The sequence below is a fragment of the Ischnura elegans genome, chromosome 3 (genome assembly GCF_921293095.1).
Source record: "Ischnura elegans chromosome 3, ioIscEleg1.1, whole genome shotgun sequence".
Taxonomy (NCBI): Eukaryota; Metazoa; Arthropoda; class Insecta; order Odonata; family Coenagrionidae; genus Ischnura; species Ischnura elegans.
Window position 1 is genome coordinate 52247682 of NC_060248.1, and position 18672 is coordinate 52266353.

Sequence of the window (18672 nt, forward strand, 5' to 3'; positions counted from 1 at the left end):
TTTTTGGAAGATTAAACCGGCAACAGATTTTAATCTTTTATCTTCGAACTTACATATTTGGGCACTTGGGAACAAGGTAATAGGTATGTTATATTACGTGTAAACAAGGTATATGTATTACAACCAGACTTAACTTAAAACCACGCTGGTATATAAGAATCAACAAACTAAAAAAAACCAGAAGTAATTGATACTTTCCAGGATAATCACTCACAAGATAATCGCTCCATTGTCAGGGTCAAGAAAAGGAAAAGTTACAAAATTCCAGGGATTCCAAAAGCATGTACACCCAGTATTAGAGGGAATGCTAAAAATTACAAGGGAAATTTGGCTTCACAACTTTTTGATAAATACCCGTTCTTTATGCCACTGATTTACAATGCATGACCATTAAGAACACAATGCACTTACAGAAATAAAATTGTACATTTTTTCAGTGATTACACGTGAAAACACTAGGGCAATTTGACTACACAACTGCTGAAAAAGTAACAGTTTCTTTTTCATAAATTGGCCCCAAAGAAAATTCCAGTTTCACTTCAATATTTCCATTTTATCTCAAATGATAATATAATTTAATGAAATGTCCCAGTATTCTGGGTTTTCCTAAGTGAGGTAAGACATCCTGAGTTGACTTACATCACAAAATCACAGTTTAATAGCACAACTAAATTCCACTAGCTATTATTTTTCTAGAACTGGGATAGGGATTTTTTTTTCATGGCACATTACACATAAATTAAATTCCAGGGGAAATCCTAAGAATAACCATGGATTTTAAACAGACATTCCAACAAACACTCTCAATTCTATAAAAATGTGCACACAAAAGCATTTCACATCTCTCTCATTTCCAGTTTTGATGAGACATATCTTACATCACAGCACAAAAATGTCAATTCTTTGGCTATTCAGATTTTTCCTTGGACTTCCACCATAATTTACTCTTCAGCCAATCAAGCACTCCTTTCTTCTGAATGTTGGTCAACATTAGCCTGAAAAAAATAATGAACTATCAATTGTAGAACAAAACTATATTTCTTCATAAATTCAAGATCCATTAAAAACTTTAGTTTCTTCCCTGAGGTAAAACTGAAATGAAATGTCAGTTTCATACCAAAAATTCACTCTACTGGAAAAAGATACCAGAATAGCATGACAAAATTTATGAACCTTCATAAAATTTACATCATGCCACAAAATTTCGTTCGTCCTTGTGTCAACAACAAGCTATCTCACGGCACAGAACATCCTTCCAACAGAATATTGAACTCAACAATTAGCTTTCTCAATAAATGACCTAAGGTTTTCCTAGTGGGCAAGTCATAAGAAACACTACAGGACTTTCAAACATGACCGGGTGCCGTGCCATGCCCCATGGCCAAGACTAACCTGGCTGGAAGCCTGTGAATACTTCATCCAGATTCCTAAATAAATATATTAGAGAGTTAAAAAAATTACCAATAGTCTGATAAAAACGTTTTCATGCAACCATAATGGCAATCAGAAGCACCTCTTCTTGAATCCTAATATGTAGTTTTAAAATTTAGCAAAATCTATCTTAAATTTCATTCACAGTAATAACCCCTCCAGCGAAAGAAGGGAAATCTTTATTTGTGGTGGCCCGTAAGAACTTCAATCAGTAGAGCCATAAGGGACATATCAAGTCATAGTAACGTGATTCCCTCTTATCGGCTTCGGGCTTTCACAAGATGCATGACCTCTTAAAATGGCAACTTATTTCACGAAAACCTCAACAAAATTTCAGACATCAGAACCACTAAATATGTGACAACACTTTTCTCATTAATCCACAAATCAATCAATAACATTTCAACTTTTGGGACAGAGCCAATGATGCCGTTAAGCACCAAAATATTCCTTGACCTTTGATGCAAAAACATATGAGATAATAAAGCACATCCACAACCAGAAACCAAATAGGGACCACAAAGGGTTTTTGGTCATCACACAATCACCTTATTAACCCCCTAACATCAGCGGTAGGTGACAGAATCTACTATGACTATCTGTTGATGCCACAAGATCCGCATAGACTATTTGACATGAGCAATCAAGCATGTGATATAGGTACCGTAGTTGCAGTATCATGGATAGCATTTCCCGCTTAAGTAAAGATAAATATTTTTTATGGAGGTTCCAAAAATGGTTCCAAATCAGACCAAAAATGAAGAAAAATTAATCTTACCTCTTTGTTGTGATATTATGAAGTGGTCCAAAGGCAAGTGCTACCACAGTACATGCCAAACATATAACGTTGTATGGCATGCTGAAATCAGGAGTTGGTAATGAAACTAGGAGAACTTCTGTGCGGAGCTGGACTGGATATCCACTCTTAGATGCATTGAAGCTGGTAAGAGTACAACAAAAGTCATCATTACAGAAAGTTGCTTTAAATATTAATATTGAAATGAGATGATTACATTTGCTTAGGCTAACGATCCGTGGAACCACCCAATGATAAGCAGCAGTAACAAAGGAGCAACTTCACAGTAATTAGGTAGCTTCTTCCACTCCCAAGATTAACCCAGAAAGATGCCCATTGGCATTCTGCACAATTAATGGGATAATACATATGTACAAACATCTTGTTGCCCTTGATTAAACTATTTTGCACACACTTTTTCAGGCTTATTTATATTTTGCAAAAGCATATAAACATGTTGAAACACAATTTGGATGTATCTGGAGGAAGGGACATGGTTGGAAGGTAGCAAGAGGTACATACACATTTGTAATGCCAAAGAACCGAATCGCTGAACAGATGGGATACAAAGACTAGCAACTAGGGATGGTCAGAATCGGACACCTCGGATCCAAAATTCCACGGATATTGCCCTTCATTGCATGCATCGGATCCAAAGTCGCGGAAGACATTGCATCTGGATCCGAAATTTTAAATAATAGCTTCCGTGAATGCAACATGAATAACGGTGAAAAGAGTTCTGATTCTCTCTTCAAATGCATCACATACGATTCTTGTACTATGCCACTGGTCAGTGGTTTATCCAAAGATTTTTCCTATTTTCATTTCCAAACCCAAGCGTAACAGTTTAGGTCCTTAGCATGTAAAGATGTTTAAAAAAAACAACTTGAAAGCCTATAAAAATGGTTTTTAATTTATAAAAATATTAAAATGTGTATGAAAATCTAAAAAGCATTCCTTCGATTGTATGTACCCAGAATAAACTTGAATAATTACTTTGTTAAATAGCAGGAATTTGAAAATGCATTTGGATCCAAAAATATCCGATCCGAAAGATCCGGCTCCAAAAATCAAGGATTCGAAAAAATCCTGGATCCGTTCATCCCTACTAGCTACCATTGAATATATTATTCAGAATTAAAACATGATGGCACTTACCTTGAAGAAAAGAGGCTTCCTTCTTGAGGTGGAGATGTATAATTTCGTGCTATTGGAAGATAGGTGGTAAATACAGCAGATCCTACATAGAATCCATGATTGGCATCAGGAGGATATTCCTGCCACTTGAGGAAGATGTAATCAAATCTAAGTGATATTTCTGTCACTGATCTTGGAGGCAGCCTCAGGCCAACTTCCAGGTGATAGGGCCTTGTTCTTTCCATCCCTGGTTTGTAGTGCTTCATAACTGAAATGTTTGATGTTACAAGTTGGTTTACCAATAGGATTTTGTAAATCAAATTTTTTAAATGTTAAGATGACTTGAGAGGTAATTCATTTATATGTAGGTCGCCACAAAGCCATCACATAGTCACCTGGCTCAATTTTTTCTCCATTTGATGTTATTTGAAGGGTGTGCATGTAGACAGGAAGAAACCAAGGAATATTTTCAAAGTAGATCACATCAAGAGGTTGTCGATAATTATTATGAACCCTAGTCACAATTCCTCCACGCTCTTGTCCATATCCTACAAATAAAACAAAGGAAATTGTATGTTTGAAAAAGAAATCCAGAATGAAGTTTCTGAAGTACACACCTAGTTAAGTTTTACAATAAGAAATACTAGCATGTATACATTTACATTAAGTAAGATAGGACAGGATACAAAAGTATTGTCATTATTTCTTAGAAATACAGCTTCTTTTTCAACGTTGCAATAGGTTACACAGATACTGAGAGACAATAACCTTGACTAAAAATCAACGATGGACTTCCTTGCATGATAAATTGTCCACAGTACATATGTACCTACAAAAATTGCTTATCGGCAAATTCCTGCTTAATACGAGGCCCAAATCATATTTTGCCTTGATTTTCTGATGCACAAATGAACAACGTAAACCTTATGTAAACCAAACCAAAAAATATTGTGTACTTACCAACTATGTACCTGCTAGCATGAAATATTGGGGGAGGAATATTGATTCCATAAGGTGACCCTGATGAGGGTAAATATTGGGCAGCAACATTGAACATGTGTGGTAAAGACAATTTTGTAACATCATAAGCAGCAAATTCTCCATGCTGACCTCCACGTAAACTGGTAATCACCTCTTGAGGTGGGGGATTCAGTCGAAATGAAAATGAGCTCTGAAAATAAACAATGCCTGGGATTATTTCATTATGGAATAAGTATTAAACTTTTAGCAATAAAGTTTCAACCATGTGATTTTATTCACTTTGTACATTTCCTAAATCCCCAAAAAAGCACATTATGGCCTTTACATTAGGGGATTAAACAATTGACATGATTATTCGCTGACAAATACCACTGCCCTGTAAGAACCGCTAACTTCAGAAAGGCATCATGTCCAATTTGGCTAACTTTACAAGAAAGGAAAATACTTAGAATACCCATATACACCACACACAAAGTTAAAAAAAAAAATTTGTTTTATATGTATGGGCATTTAGAACTTGTATGTACTAATAACTCTCACACCTAGTAACAACTTAAAGAAAAAAATAATCGTTCAAATTGGACATGATGCTTTTCTGCAGTTAGCAATTCATATGGGGATAATATGCACCAGCAGTCTTCGAACCCATAACCTGAGGTTGGTGGGAGAGACCTTTGCCCCATTACCACCGAGGCTGCTAAAAATTAGCAAAAATGCAGAATTGCAGCATTATCAGATGTACTAAAAACTAGAGAAGTTAATTTTTTCAGGATAATCTTTTCTCTCAAATGACATTTTGGACCCTTCTAGACCCCAGGAAGGAGATATAAATTTAGGACATGACCAGGCTTATTATCACTACATCCTACATCAAAAGCATATGCCATTGACATTTTGAAGGGGCCTTTAACATTAACCTTTTCACTGCTGTTCAATCTCCGAAAACCTTCTCACATGCGGCGAAAAGGTTAAAATGCATTTTGAGGGGCCATGGAGCAGGTACTTCCAGGATGGACGTGGGCCTCCAAAGGGCTGCAAATTTGGGACCCTTTCCTCTATGAGCTCACCCTTGCTGGCCCCTCTCTTCGACCCTCCGAGCGGGGGGCCTCCCTCCCCAAAAGTGACCGCTCTGACTGTATTTTGAAAATCTATCAATCAACCTGCTCATCAAAAAATGATTGTTTGCATCGCACTCCCACCAATCAAGCAATCAAGTACATCTTTGAACCGTGTTTCTGCGATGAAAAATAATGATTTTGTTAACTTTGCTAAATACATGGCTGCGGACCACCGGAAAATGGCCATATTAGCAGTTAACAAAATCGTCATTTTTCATCGCAGAAACACGGTTCAAAGACGTACTTGATTGCTAGGAGTGCAAAGCAAATAATTATTTTTTGATGATCAGATTGATTGATAGATTTTCAAAATGCAGTCAAAGCGGTCACTTTTGGGGAGGGAGGCCCCCGCCTGGAGTGTCGAAGAGAGGGGCCAGCAAGGATGAGCTCTTCAAGGAAAGGGTCCCGGATTAGCGACCCTTCGGAGTGCTTCGGCGAAAATGCTGAGCACATGGCAGGGAGGAAGAAAAAGTAGGTTCACAGCAGCCTGCCGTGCGAACGTACCACGCACATTCACAGCAGTAAAAGGGTTAAAAATGAAATAATATAATGCATAGGGTGGATTAACACAAATTTACCTAACGTTTTACAAAAATTTTCCTCATGTAAATTATCACAATAACTAAGGCAAATGTAATATGGAAAGTTTGCAAAACTATACAATGATATAAACAATAACTATACAACAAGGTTATTTAGCCGTCCCAAAAACATCGAGCCATCACATAAAAACTTAATTCAATACAATTTTATAAAGGAGAATATCAATGGATATTCCTTACCATATTCTGAGAAATATCAATATATATCATGCTGGAAGATGCAAGAGGGCATGGTCCAGCAAGTCCACTTCCAAACAGGCTGCGAATTGACCAGTCTCTTGAACCTGTTCCTACAATAGCAGTATCATAAACCAAGGAGACTGTCTGAACTAGCTCTACAGAACTAATCAGACAAGACTCATCCTGTGAGTAAGAAGTGAATGCATTAAAGGAAGATGAATTATCAGATATACAATAGTAGTTGTCAAACATACTCATTCAAAAAAACTTTAATCAAATAGTAAATATTAAAGATACTAACCCGACAAATGGGCCTGAGATGTATGCCCAAGGAAAGATAATTGGTGTTGTATATATGGCCAGCATTTAGGAGTGTGGACAGCCCCTTCTAAAATTTTGAGAGGTTACATTAAAGGAAAGATTTCCAAGATCAACATATAAGATAAATGAAGAATAATAACACATCCACCGACCTTTGTATCACATGGAAGAAGCTTTTTCCAAGGTGTGAGATTTTCTGTACAAACCACCTCACGGGGCAAGGTGGCATATCTAACATAAGATGAATTAGGCTTTCCATCCACATAGGCCTCTTCAAGTACCCCAGTAGGAGGAAAACTATGTTCTGGACTAAGGCTGTTTGGGCCGCCGATAAAATTTAGTGACGCACATAAAAGCCCGGAGAGAGCTCCCGTCAGGTGTTTCCATTGTCCATCAACACTGCATCAAAACGTGCGAGTTGAAATGAGTTACCAAAAATTTACATAGCCTCCAGCACAAAAAATTAGTTCAAATATCAAAATCTAGAATGTAATACAGATAAGGGAGGAAATAGACGCATAAATCCAACATAATACATTATTCATCGTCCGTATAATAATGGCAGTTCCCAGAGGAAATCTATTTGAGGGGAAATGTTCTTTTTTTTAACTTAATTATCACTATTTTGCAAATTCCTATAACTTCCACATTCTCAAAAACTCATGACCCAAAACATTATCATTAGCCTCGGATAAATAAACTTCCAGATTTTTTAAAGGCTCTCAAATTGATTTGAGCGCGAATAAGAGCATTGACAGTACCGATTATAGTAGAAAAATGTTATGCCGATGGCACAGGCCCTTCTACGAGAAAATGTACTTACTCTTCCGTTCCTTCCTTGAACCAGACCAAAAGTTCAGCACCTGGTGGAGCATCAATTACTTGATAACCCCACTTTTCATGCCTCCACGAACCCTGAGTCAAACTAATATGTAGTTCACGCACATTATGTTTGGCAACAACTTCACCCAAGGCTCTTGGAAATAAATGGCAATGTCTAACTGAAATGTGTACATTAGACAATTAATACACCTTGAATATAACCAACAAAACTGTTCTAAAGTATTAATAAAATGAAATACAGAGAAATATTTTAAATATTGACCAAAACTGCACTCACAAGACTCAGACTTAAATTCCACATCCCAAACTGTGGTAAATTGAAAGTAGCTATAAACATGACCACCGTGTAACGGCTTTATAAGCAGCTCTTCATAAAATCGATCCTTATTAAAGAGGGATATAGCTAATTTAAAATTATTAACGAAAAAACACAAAATACAAACAACCCCGACCAGCTTCATCTTCGTTTTTGACGGTCCCGGACAGTCATTTTTCGGCGAGAGGAAATATTTGACGAGCGCCGAGCAATTGACAAGTTGTGCGGGAATTGTTTACGATGTTCGGATGCAAATGAGAAACAAATAGCAGATTTACTGTTATAATAGGTTTGTGTGGTCGCGAGAGCTCTAGATTTTGGCAATTTAGTCAACCTCGAGAAAAAGTGATATCCTTGCATTACGATTTTTTTTCAAATTGGTCATAACATAAATTAATTCATGCAGGTACTGTGGAGGTGATCGTTGGGGCAACCTTTTTGCAATGGCTGCGGCTTAATTTTCTGAATGACGATGCTTCGAAGTGGATTCTAAAATAGTTAGAAATCATGGCATCATCAATAGAATGCTTCTGCGACGCGCTCTGTTTGTTAATAGAGCCTCCTCAAGGTAACACTTCCGTAAAGTGGATGTCTGTAAACCAATATTGTGATCTTATTCGCTTACCTGGCGATTTACTCTTTTCAGACAACGGTGACTTAGAAAAGAAATTCGAACTCAATATACGCAATGCTTGCAAAAAACTTTCGATCGAGGATATTGGCCATCTGTCCACCCTCGATTTGTACGGTGTGAAGGCAGAAAATTTGAACGATGTGAGGTGAGATCTCTTGTTCGTGTATTTTAATTCCACTATAATTTTAGTTTGTAATGGGGAGTCTATACTTTAAACGATTTTTTCCTGCGTGATATTTTAATTTTCGGCTCTCAATTTGTATAGTCCAGTCCGATTTCTTGTTTGTGACTCTTATATACGGGTGTTATTTTAAACTGGGTACCTACGCAAAAATTGAATCCTTGATTTTTAGGCAACTACCGCCCAATTTAAGTTTTTATATTCCAGCGAAAGGTACCCAAGAAGCCCATAAATCATAATATCACAGAAAAAGCAGATCTTCTCGACTGCTGTGTGTATAACTCTTTTTTATTTTGTATCGATATTCTTCTGCTGCAAAATTTCTTTTCATTCGTGTTTTGACGTTAATTATGCTTATTTTGGTGGGAAGTAGACGCGTACAACCTGTATAAATTGAGGGGAGGTGTTACCTATTTCCTTTTGATTATGAGAGAGAACACCCTGCATTTATGTATTTCTCCAAAGAGAATGTTCCAGTGGTTCCAGTTATGTGGTAGCGTTTATTGAGGCCGCTATACATGGTGAGTAATCATTCGCAGTGTATAATGGAGAAATTCGCGAATGAACCTTCATGCGCATGATTATTCAGTGGAAATTAGAACATGTTCTATTTTGCTCGCATGATCCCGTGAATGATGGCATGATCATTCACCGTGTAAAGCGGCCCTTTATTAAAACGACAGATGAGTTGTATGGGGTTTCCGAGGTATCAGGAATTGCTGGGGAGAGGAAAATCATCTCATTAATGGGAGGAGAGTGAGGTAATCCCGTGAGTAGATCATGGGGCTACTGATTGAAAGGTTCTGGATTTGAATTCCATGTAAATCCCTAGGACATGTGGACAAAAATCCATATGTTGCATGGTGTCCTCGAGCTAACCTCCTTTCTCTTAATGTCTGAATTTTACATCCCTGTGCCATAATCTGGGGTGAGTTGGTAGAGTTTGATAACCTCATGAGTATTAAGTTTACATATTCTTGTTATTTTGAAGAGGATGGTTAAATTTATGAGCCCTTTTGCTTGTTTAAAAGCAGTTGAGATTTATTAAATGAAAAATATATTGATATTAATTTACCATCTTGGTTTAAGCAATATTGATTCGTATTATTATTGATGTGCTCTTTTCCCTTTCATGTTTTTTGCTTGAGTCATTATGAATTTGCAGTGTTGCTGTTAGTGCCCAATCCATAAAATTAAATGAATTGCGGAAGACTGAGTTTTTTTTATTTCTATAATGATCCTCTGATGCGTCTGGGCCTCATTGAATGAATACTGCCCGCTTGAGTTAAAGAGTCGATCTGAATCTATCATTATTCATGTGAAATATTGCAAAGGTATTGCGTTTACTTGACAAGTCCTGTACGCTAAAATTTTCGTGTTTTTTTTGCAGGTGGAGATGGGTTGTGTTGGCCCTGCATATTTTTATTTCAATGAAAGAATGTGGAAATACTGAAGAAACTCTGCTTAGTGTTCGCCAGGAGAAAGCAGTACGCACAAGCTTGGAGTTTGTGATATCTTTGGGTCTGCTTCCTAGTTTACTTCCTGGAGTTGGTATACCAATAGATAAAAGATGTTCAGCGGCAACTGTGGAGTGGGTGAAGGGTACTGGCACTGCTGTGAAGAATCCAGTATCTGTGATTGAGGTATTTTTATAATTCATGTCCTTGGATCTGAAACATATTTGCATGACAACCATCCTGCATGGCCAGGGGTGGTCTGGCCAAGTCAGCTGGTCGGCAATCGCCGAGGGCCCCGAGCTAAAGGGGGCCCCCCACAATGCTCACGTCTATCGTGAAGCGTATATGAAAGGTGTAATAAAAATGACTCAGATAACTTGAACCAAAGTTCTTTTACAATTATAAAATTTAACGTTTTCATTAGTTGCTTTATGTACAGCATACTCAGGGTAAAAAGATTATATAAAAAATAAAGTTAAGGTGTTAGAAGATAAAAGAGGACCTGATACTTTATGGAAAGGGTTATTCGAAAAATGTATTTTTGAAGTCTTTTATAATTTAGTGCAGTTACAAGGTCCAATTCACTAAATAGATATTAGGACCATTGTAAATTATTAAATTTCAGAATTATTTTTTAAATTCGTTTATAATTAACTTTCATATAATTTTTAAGAGCCAGAATAGCGTCAAATCCATTTCTGGGCATGCATATTCCTAACAATTCCTGGGGGAGAGACCCTGAAGGTGGATCTGTGTATTTCATTGACCTAATTCGAATTTGAAATAATACATGGCTGTGAAATGACCTGAAATAATGTCTGTGGAAATACCACAAATATGAATATCTGGTCCTTTCAGTTCTAAAAAATTCATTTCCTGTTTATTTTTGACATTGAAATTTCTATTAATTGCTTAAAAAAATCTGTGATTTTGGGGATTTTATCATTTCGTGGAAGTGTTCAAATGATTCTCTCTTGATAAATGATTCTGAAGTAGATGTTTGGTAATTATTTTCATCTCAAAAAAATTATCATCTTTTGTTTTATTGTCTCTGACTTGATTGTGCTTGTTAGAATTTAAATATTTAACTGGTTACGGAAATGTTGTTAGAAAAGTCTGTGTAAAGTATGAACGAGTAGGTGGTTTTATATTAGTAAAATGCTAGACAAATTGTAGCATACCAAAGATTTTCTTCAAAAAGCTGTTGTCAGAAGGATAGGTACATATATTTATAGACTGGAAAACAGCTATAGCCATACCTATATTGAAAAAGGGAAACAAGAGTGAACCTGAAAAATGTCATTCAATATCATTTACATTTTAGGAAAGACTATTGAGCATGTTGTTGATAGCTATAATAGGACTTTCGTGGATTGTTGAAACTTCGTACATGGGAGTCGTGACTTGGCTTTTAGATCGGTAGTACAGCTTATATGCTCTTTCTTCATGACATTCTCAAATCAAGTGAATCAAAAAAACAAGTTGATCCCATCTTTCTTGGTTTCAATTTAGCATTCAACATGGTGACTTGTAAACAAACTTTTATGCAAATTATAGTCACCCAGACTGAACAAAATACCAAATTGGATACAAAAATTTCTGAGTGACTGTAAGAAAGAATTCATTGTTGATGGAAGTTGGTCTGTTGTGGTCAAAGTGAGATCCGGTATCTCACAAGGAATCATAATTGCCCACCTTTTATTCATTGTATAGGTATATAAATTACCTCTGATCCCAATTTAGCAGTAAAATACCTTTATTTAATGATAGTGCTTTCATGTGTTTCCAAATTAGTGAGAACTTTGACTTGTGTTGACTGACTTGACACTAATGATTAGGAAAAATTTTGCTTTTTCATTTGTCTAATTTACCTGTAGTGATGTTTAATAATGAAGGAACCATGAAAAGAGAAGATCTATCATGTTGATACCTCCACTGCAAAAATGCTGGCAACGTCCAGAGCATAAACGCTCATCTCCTATTCTCCAAGCTTGGAGGTGAGCGTTTATGCTCCGGACACTGCCAGCTGAGCGGATTCATATTGTTGGGCTACTAGATGAGCGGATTTGATTCAGTGGGCGATTGTTGAGCATTTTTGCAGTGTCCGCTCAGCTTGCAGTGTCTGGAGAATAAACGCTCACCTCCAAGCTTGGAGAATAGGAGATGAGCATTTATGCTCTGGATGTTGCCAGCTGAGCGGATGCCTATTGTTGGGCTACGATATGAGCGGATTTGATTTGGTGGGCGGTTGCTGAGCGTTTTTGCAGTGGAGGCATCAATGTGTTCACTTTACTTTTTTGTTATCACTGTACAATGATTTCTGCTAATTGTTGATTAACTTCTTTTTCATATGCTTAGCTCTATGAAAGGCTTGCTGGAGTCACCAAAGTTCTTCTGTCTCTTGTCAATTCTGGATATTTTCGTGGCCTGGTCTTGAGCCGGCACTTATCTGACCTTTTGGCTGCTCTTTGTCAGCTGTCTATGGCTCCACTGAAAAAGCCAGAGAGTGATGCCTCCAGAGGAGGATCTAAAGGAAATCTTGTCAAGGATAAACTTGGGCCATCATCTTCTGGGAAGGAGGTGGGAGATTCTAAAGAAGAGGGTGCAGTAGCAAGAATTTTCTCAAGGCCGAAAGAGGAGATTAATAAGAAAACTCTCATGGTTGAGATTGAGGAAAAGACAAAACCTTCATCAAAGCCTTATTCAAATTTTCAAATGACTGAAGATTTTTGGAATAGGCTTCAGGTAGATAGACAGCTATTTACGGGAGCTTTGAAGACATTTGTCAAGAGCACCCATCAGCCTCTACTTATAAGGGATCTCTTGCTATTACAAGGTTCTCCGAACAAAGCAGTAAGTGTTTTGTCTAATGTAGTCTTTTTAGTTCTAAAAACATTGGTTCCAGTTTATTTTTCACTTTGAAATTTCTCATAATAGCTTACAAAATCGGTGCTTTTGGGCATTCTATCATTTAGTGGAAATGGTCACTCTAAATAAATCCTAATAGAATCCAAAGTTGATATTTGGCATTATTTATATCTAAAAAAAATAGTCATCTTTTGTTTATTGTCACTGATTTGATTTCGCTTGTAAGAATTCAAATTTTACACTTTCCCGGCAAACACAATATTTTAACTTTTCTCAGGATTCCCCACAAGTAAGATTTTCTAAGAGCGCCGATGTTTCGGGTTCCGACTCGTTACCCATTCTCACGGCTACTGATTTGTAACATTTTTGCCGAGCATGAAAATGTAGCTGTGATGCATTTCCTCAAACAGAGCAATCTTGCGATAATTGTAGCCCCCTCTTTCATTTGCATGCCTTATGCCCTTGAGTGTCTTCAAGTTTTCCCAATTTCAATTGCAAGATCTCCATCAAGTTATTGCTTTTCTACACCAGTAGAAGATAATCCTAAAGCATTAGATTTTATTTCATCCTTTTTCACATTTTTTGTGTTTTTAATTTTTGTTTGAGAAGATGATTCAGGGAATATATTGCATTCTAGGGGGAAAAAGGGAAGCCAGCTCCTCCCTGGCTTCGTCGTGGTTGTGCCAGTATTCTCAACACATGTCTATTTCGTAAAGGTGGTGTGATTGCCACTGTACAAGCAATCTGTGATGTATTTTCTGCTCCTCAACCTCACACTGACTCATGGGCTCAGCATATGGTATTAGGAAAGCTGATCACCATGGCAATCAGCTCTAAAAAGGATGACAAAGAATGGTGTGGAGCTATTTGTTCTCAGGTAAATGGGCTGTTTTATATTTTTCCATAGCCTTTTTTCCTTTAAAGTGACTTCAGTTACAGGAGGCATGAATGCATGTATACTGAATAAGATGGCTTTTGAAGTACTGAAAATGGTTCTCAATGTTTTACAGTAATTTTAACGAATTGCTATTTTTTCCTTGTTGAAATTAATATTCTATCTCCATGAATCTTCCATGTTTTAAAGCCTCAAATATGTGTCAGCATTGTGAAAATAATCTACTTGTAGTAAAAAAGTTAATTGCCTGAATTAATTGAAAATACGAAAGCTTGTAAATTCTTGAAAACTTTCTTGCTACATCCAATTCAAAATGATCTGGCTATAATAGGGCTAATGAAAATAAATAAAAGAATGAAATAGCTTGAATACAGATTATTGTACCCAAATACTTTGGCATGCCTCCAATGTAACAAATTAACCTTGTGAAGGTTACAATCTGCAGCCTCTGGAAGCTAAGTGGGCTACCAATTTGACAGCTGTAGAGATTACTTGCCATATTTATAGCCATGGCCATTGCTGTGGATGGTTGTGGGCAGAGACACTGCTCTTGAACATGAGTTGTGTAATGCGACCAACAGAAGCTGAGCAGGCAGTGGATGCACCAGTATCAGAGATGACTTGCCTAACTTAGTGCAATAGCCTTCTTTTGCGGAGGGAATAGATGATAGTAAGCTAGGGTATTGGTAATGCCACTAAATTGAATTTGATAAAGTGATTCAATCAGTAGCTTAAATTTGATCTTTTTTGTTGGTCCTTAAACAAAATGTAGTATGTATTCGACAATTTTTTACCTTTATGTACCTGAAAATGTTTTCTGACCTTCTATGAATCCATCATAATTTGTACCTTTTGAAATGTCTATCAGTGGATCCATAGACGACTGCATGCCTTGTTACTGGTGTTTAAGTGTTTTTTTTCTTTAGATGTAGTGATATTTTTTAAATTTCAGGTTATTGAGCTGTTGTCTGCAGATAATTTAAAAAATTGCAAAGACTATGCCAGAGCTGGAGTGACCTGTATTTGCATGCTTTTGGCATCAGAAGAGAAAATTTGTCAAACCAATATAATTGATCCCTTGATGGAACCGCTGAAAGCACTTGATTCCCAGTCTTTCACTCCTGATGGAATTTCTGAGAGGACGCTTGAACCAGATCCTTTGACAGTGGATGGCAGAATAAGTGGCAGTGCCAGTAGTGAACCTGATAGGTCAGAACAAGTTTTAATAAGTGAAGTAGCTCACAAGAGAGATGGTTTAGTGAATGATTCAGTTTCATTGTGTGACATCAATCACTGCCTATCAGTTCTTGATTTTTGCTTTGTTGAGAATGACCCAGGAATGTCACTCCCTTTGAATCTCATGGCTCCTGCTTTCAGAGTGTTGCTCAGAGAATATAGAGACAAGAGGTTGGGTTCCGAAAGTACAGCTATACTTACTAGACTGTTAGTAAAATTCATCACCAGTTGTCCTGATGATTCAGTTCTTTACGAAGCGTTGGACTCAGTTCTTTTTGTTGGGTGTGACTCTTTTGAATGCCTGAAGAACATGGCTGAGAAAGAGGGTTCTAATGAAGACACCTGTGAGCCAAAGAACCTGGAAGAGATTGAGGAGAGACTGCTGAAAGACCTAATGGAGAAACATCTTAATCTTGAGAAAATAGGGAAAGTGGTAGAGGAAATAGGGGCAGGTGAGGAGTTAGGATGGGGTTCCTCTCCTATTCTCGAACTAGTGTCGGCCAAAGGTAATGGGCAAGCTGCTGAAGTGGTTTTCCGTTATGTACTGCAGGCATTGCCCAAGGGAGGTGAGAACGCTGGGGAGCACGGTGATTGGCTTGTGTCGATCGCCAAGCAGTCTGTTGCGACTCAGTTACTGTGCCACTTACTTGAAGTTCCCTCTGTAAACGATCAAGTGAGAAGGGATCCAAAAGATGTAGTTAGTTTTTTGGGAAATTTTTTGGCCAAAGAAGCTGAGAAAGTCTTCAAGAGGGATATTCGAGATGAGGAGAAGGATGGAAATTCTACCACACTCAGTGATGAAGGTATCGGTAGAAATAGTGATCCTTCACTCTTGAATGTCAGTGGTGAGGAGGCATTCCCATCAATATTGGACTTGGGTTTGAATGAGAGTGATGGTGATGCTGGAAAGAAGGCTGGAGAAGACAGCCAACCTTCAGGACAGTCACACTCTGAATTTGTGTTGGTAACCTTGCTTATTCTTAAAAGCCTTTGTGAGGCACCTAGTGGGAGGAATGAGCAAGAGTGGTGGGCTCCCTTCAGGCAAATTCTACCTCAGGTTCGTGCTTTTAGACGGGAATCTTCATGTCCAGAAGTCCGAGCCATGGCTGAAGATGTTGCGTGTGCCATTTTGACCCGAGGGAAGAGTGGATCAAAGAAAACTGGTGCAACAGTAAGGACTAAACAGTCTCAGGACTCCTTTTCCAAGGAGTTAGGAAACAAGAGTGTGCCATCTGCATCCAAAAAAGACCACAATGAAGATTTGGAAGAGGCAGAAAAATCAGGAGACGCTCTCAACTTTGAGGAAGCTGTTGCAATGGCTCAGGAGAATGCAGTACATTTGAGAGGACATGCCCTCATCTCTCTCACAAAGCTATTATCATCTAAAGACCCTGTCGCAATGAGGAACCAGACAATGTTGCTGCAAATATTCCAGGTAACATATCTGTGTTCTTCTTCATTATCTCTTTTAGTTTTATTGTATGCATTATATATTGCTTTTTGTTTACAAATTCTTTTCTGAAGAATTGTTTTTCTCAGAATTATGTTCTGGAAAAGTTTATTTCAGACTTCTCAATTTCCCAGGCATTTATTTAAACGGAAATTTTCCAATTTTATGTCTTTCCTTTTGTTTTTAGCCAAGGAAATGGTATAATGTGTTGGCTTCTGAAAGGTTGCATCAGAAACTTCTCACTTTGTAATTACAGTTGCCTGTGATTAATTTTAATCCCTTGTACAGTAAGATGTAGTTTATTCAACTTGGGAAAATATCTGTTCCAACCTTCACTGATATTGGTGACTTGCTCTTCTGTGAGGCCTTTCTGAGTCTTAGATTTTATAGATGATTATAAAGTTATGGGTAATTTGTTGTCATGAGTATAAACAACCATAATACCTATTTATAGAGAACTCCATACACCTGCAAAATGTTTTCTGTAAAATGTGTACCTATGTATGTATAGCTAAGTTTGGACTGGAGCCATTTTGTCGACCATTTTTCTAGAAATAACTGTGGACTAGTGGAATAACTGTGGGCTAGTGGAATACCTTTACAGAGTTGGCCTCAAGTCCACACAGAATATAAAACTTTGGAGGGGAAGAGTGATAAGACTAAGATTTATTTAAGGGGTTAAGGGAAATGATTTGTTCTCTTGAGGTATTATTTTTAATATCAATATTGTTTGCTACCTCAAGATGTATTTTTTAGATGTTCTGATTGGCCTTTCAGGAAAATTTAAAACATGACGACTCATACATTTATTTGGCTGCTATCAATGGACTGGAGAAACTTGGTTACATATTTCCTGACCAAGTCTTGGAAACTCTCAGTGATGAGTTTGCTGAAATTTCTGTAGTCCAAGCTGGCAATGAAGCTTTTAATGATGTTCGGCTTAAGGTTGGAGAGGCACTGCTTAGGGTCACTCGAACTTTGGGTGAGTCTTATTGAAGACTAACATAAGTGTGTATGTGGTTTTGTATATTAATCTTGTATTTATAGAATTAGGCAAAATTAAGTCGGATCTCAATGACACTATTGATGTAATGATCAATTCTGATTCTCTGTTGTTGTAACTGTACTCATTCTCTTCCCATCAGACTTGGCCATTACCCCTTGGCCTTATCGATAATTACTGATTGATGAATGTAGTTTTAAGGCTGTTTTACACTGGGCATGGAATTGCACTAGTTAGTAGTGCATTATCTATTTACATATGGTGTGGAATTGCCCGAATTCACGAACAAAATTAGGACAGGGACTATTTTGCTGTCTCATGTCCATGCATTCTTGGATGTGCTCTAGAAGTTCACCGCTTTACATGATGAAATTTTGACTGATCTTCATTCACACGTCAGATTGCACTAGTTCGTGCCTGTGTTAAATGGCCTTTAACCCTTTTGCTGCTTCAATAGATTTTTCATCGGTTCCATTATTTTGCCTATTATCCAGAAAAAAAATGAATTGAATCATTCATTTGACGTCGCTGAATGTCGCCGCACGAATGGACGTAGTTCCGCTAGAATTTCGAGCAGATGGCAGCACCTACGACTGAAGGGAGGGTTTTTCGAAAACGTAGATATTTACCCGCATGTCGTGTTGAAAGGAAAAGTTTTTTGAAAGTCGTGGAATATCCCCGCATGTCGCAGGCAATAACCATAATGTTTTTTGCGGGTATTCCCGCTTGTAGCAGCGAAAGGGTTAAACATAGCCAGCGAGTATTCATTTTTCTGCTTATATAATTGTGTTTATAAATTTGGTTATTAGATCTCTTTCTGTAAGGAAAGCTTAGCTTATCCTATTATGGGAGATAGTAACTATGGAATGTGTGAATGCCTTTTCCAAATAACCTTAGATTGTTGTTGAGACTATTTTTTTGAAATTTTTTTTTAAACAATAGCTTATGCACTGTACTAAACAAAGAATTCATTTCAAAATATTAAAAAATGGAGTATGCAACAAATTTTTCCTTGCAAAAATTATTGGAAATACAACCACTTCAATGTGGATCCCTGCTATAAGGAGGAACTTAAACAAGGCGAAGGGTCTGGCCCAATTGCTGATGAGTGGCTCATAGGTTCCCTCAAGCTGGGTCTCCGGCAGGGCCTAAATACCTCCGTCCATTGCTTCCTCAGTGGTCAATTTTCTTCCCCTGCATTGACTCTAGTTGACATTCGTTCA

The 18672-nt window shown here is 37.5% G+C and overlaps 2 protein-coding genes across 3 annotated transcripts in view; one reads left to right on the top strand and one right to left on the bottom strand.

The window, feature by feature from the left end:
* LOC124155799 (GPI transamidase component PIG-T) lies at positions 1-7926 on the bottom strand. The gene is made up of 10 exons (XM_046529910.1): positions 7687-7926; positions 7390-7567; positions 6719-6965; positions 6547-6633; positions 6246-6428; positions 4325-4535; positions 3760-3912; positions 3386-3632; positions 2210-2371; positions 1-995 (listed from the first exon to the last, which is right to left on the bottom strand). The coding sequence occupies exons 1-10, from the start codon at positions 7868-7870 to the stop codon at positions 908-910; spliced, it is 1740 nt and encodes a 579-aa protein (XP_046385866.1). The 5' UTR covers positions 7871-7926; the 3' UTR covers positions 1-907.
* LOC124155798 (transport and Golgi organization protein 6 homolog) overlaps positions 7924-18672 on the top strand; it is a 21380-nt gene continuing 10631 nt past the window's right edge. For both annotated transcript variants that reach the window (XM_046529909.1, XM_046529908.1), the window contains exons 1-8: positions 7924-8014; positions 8132-8293; positions 8372-8504; positions 9931-10183; positions 12356-12850; positions 13503-13742; positions 14713-16431; positions 17224-17428. In XM_046529909.1, coding sequence (XP_046385865.1) covers positions 8233-8293; positions 8372-8504; positions 9931-10183; positions 12356-12850; positions 13503-13742; positions 14713-16431; positions 17224-17428 — 3106 coding nt within the window. In that variant the 5' untranslated portion in view covers positions 7924-8014; positions 8132-8232. The remainder of the gene's footprint in view (positions 8015-8131; positions 8294-8371; positions 8505-9930; positions 10184-12355; positions 12851-13502; positions 13743-14712; positions 16432-17223; positions 17429-18672) is intronic.

Bases quoted from the DNA above. Each gene is read 5' to 3' on its own strand.
- LOC124155799 (XM_046529910.1), bottom strand. From the start codon at position 7,870: ATGAAGCTGGTCGGGGTTGTTTGTATTTTGTGTTTTTTCGTTAATAAT. The intron at 6,634-6,718 runs GTCGGTGGATGT...TCAAAATTTTAG, and splicing joins TTCTTCCATGTGATACAAAG to AAGGGGCTGTCCACACTCCT. The intron at 4,536-6,245 runs GTAAGGAATATC...GTTTATTTTCAG, and splicing joins TTGATATTTCTCAGAATATG to AGCTCATTTTCATTTCGACT.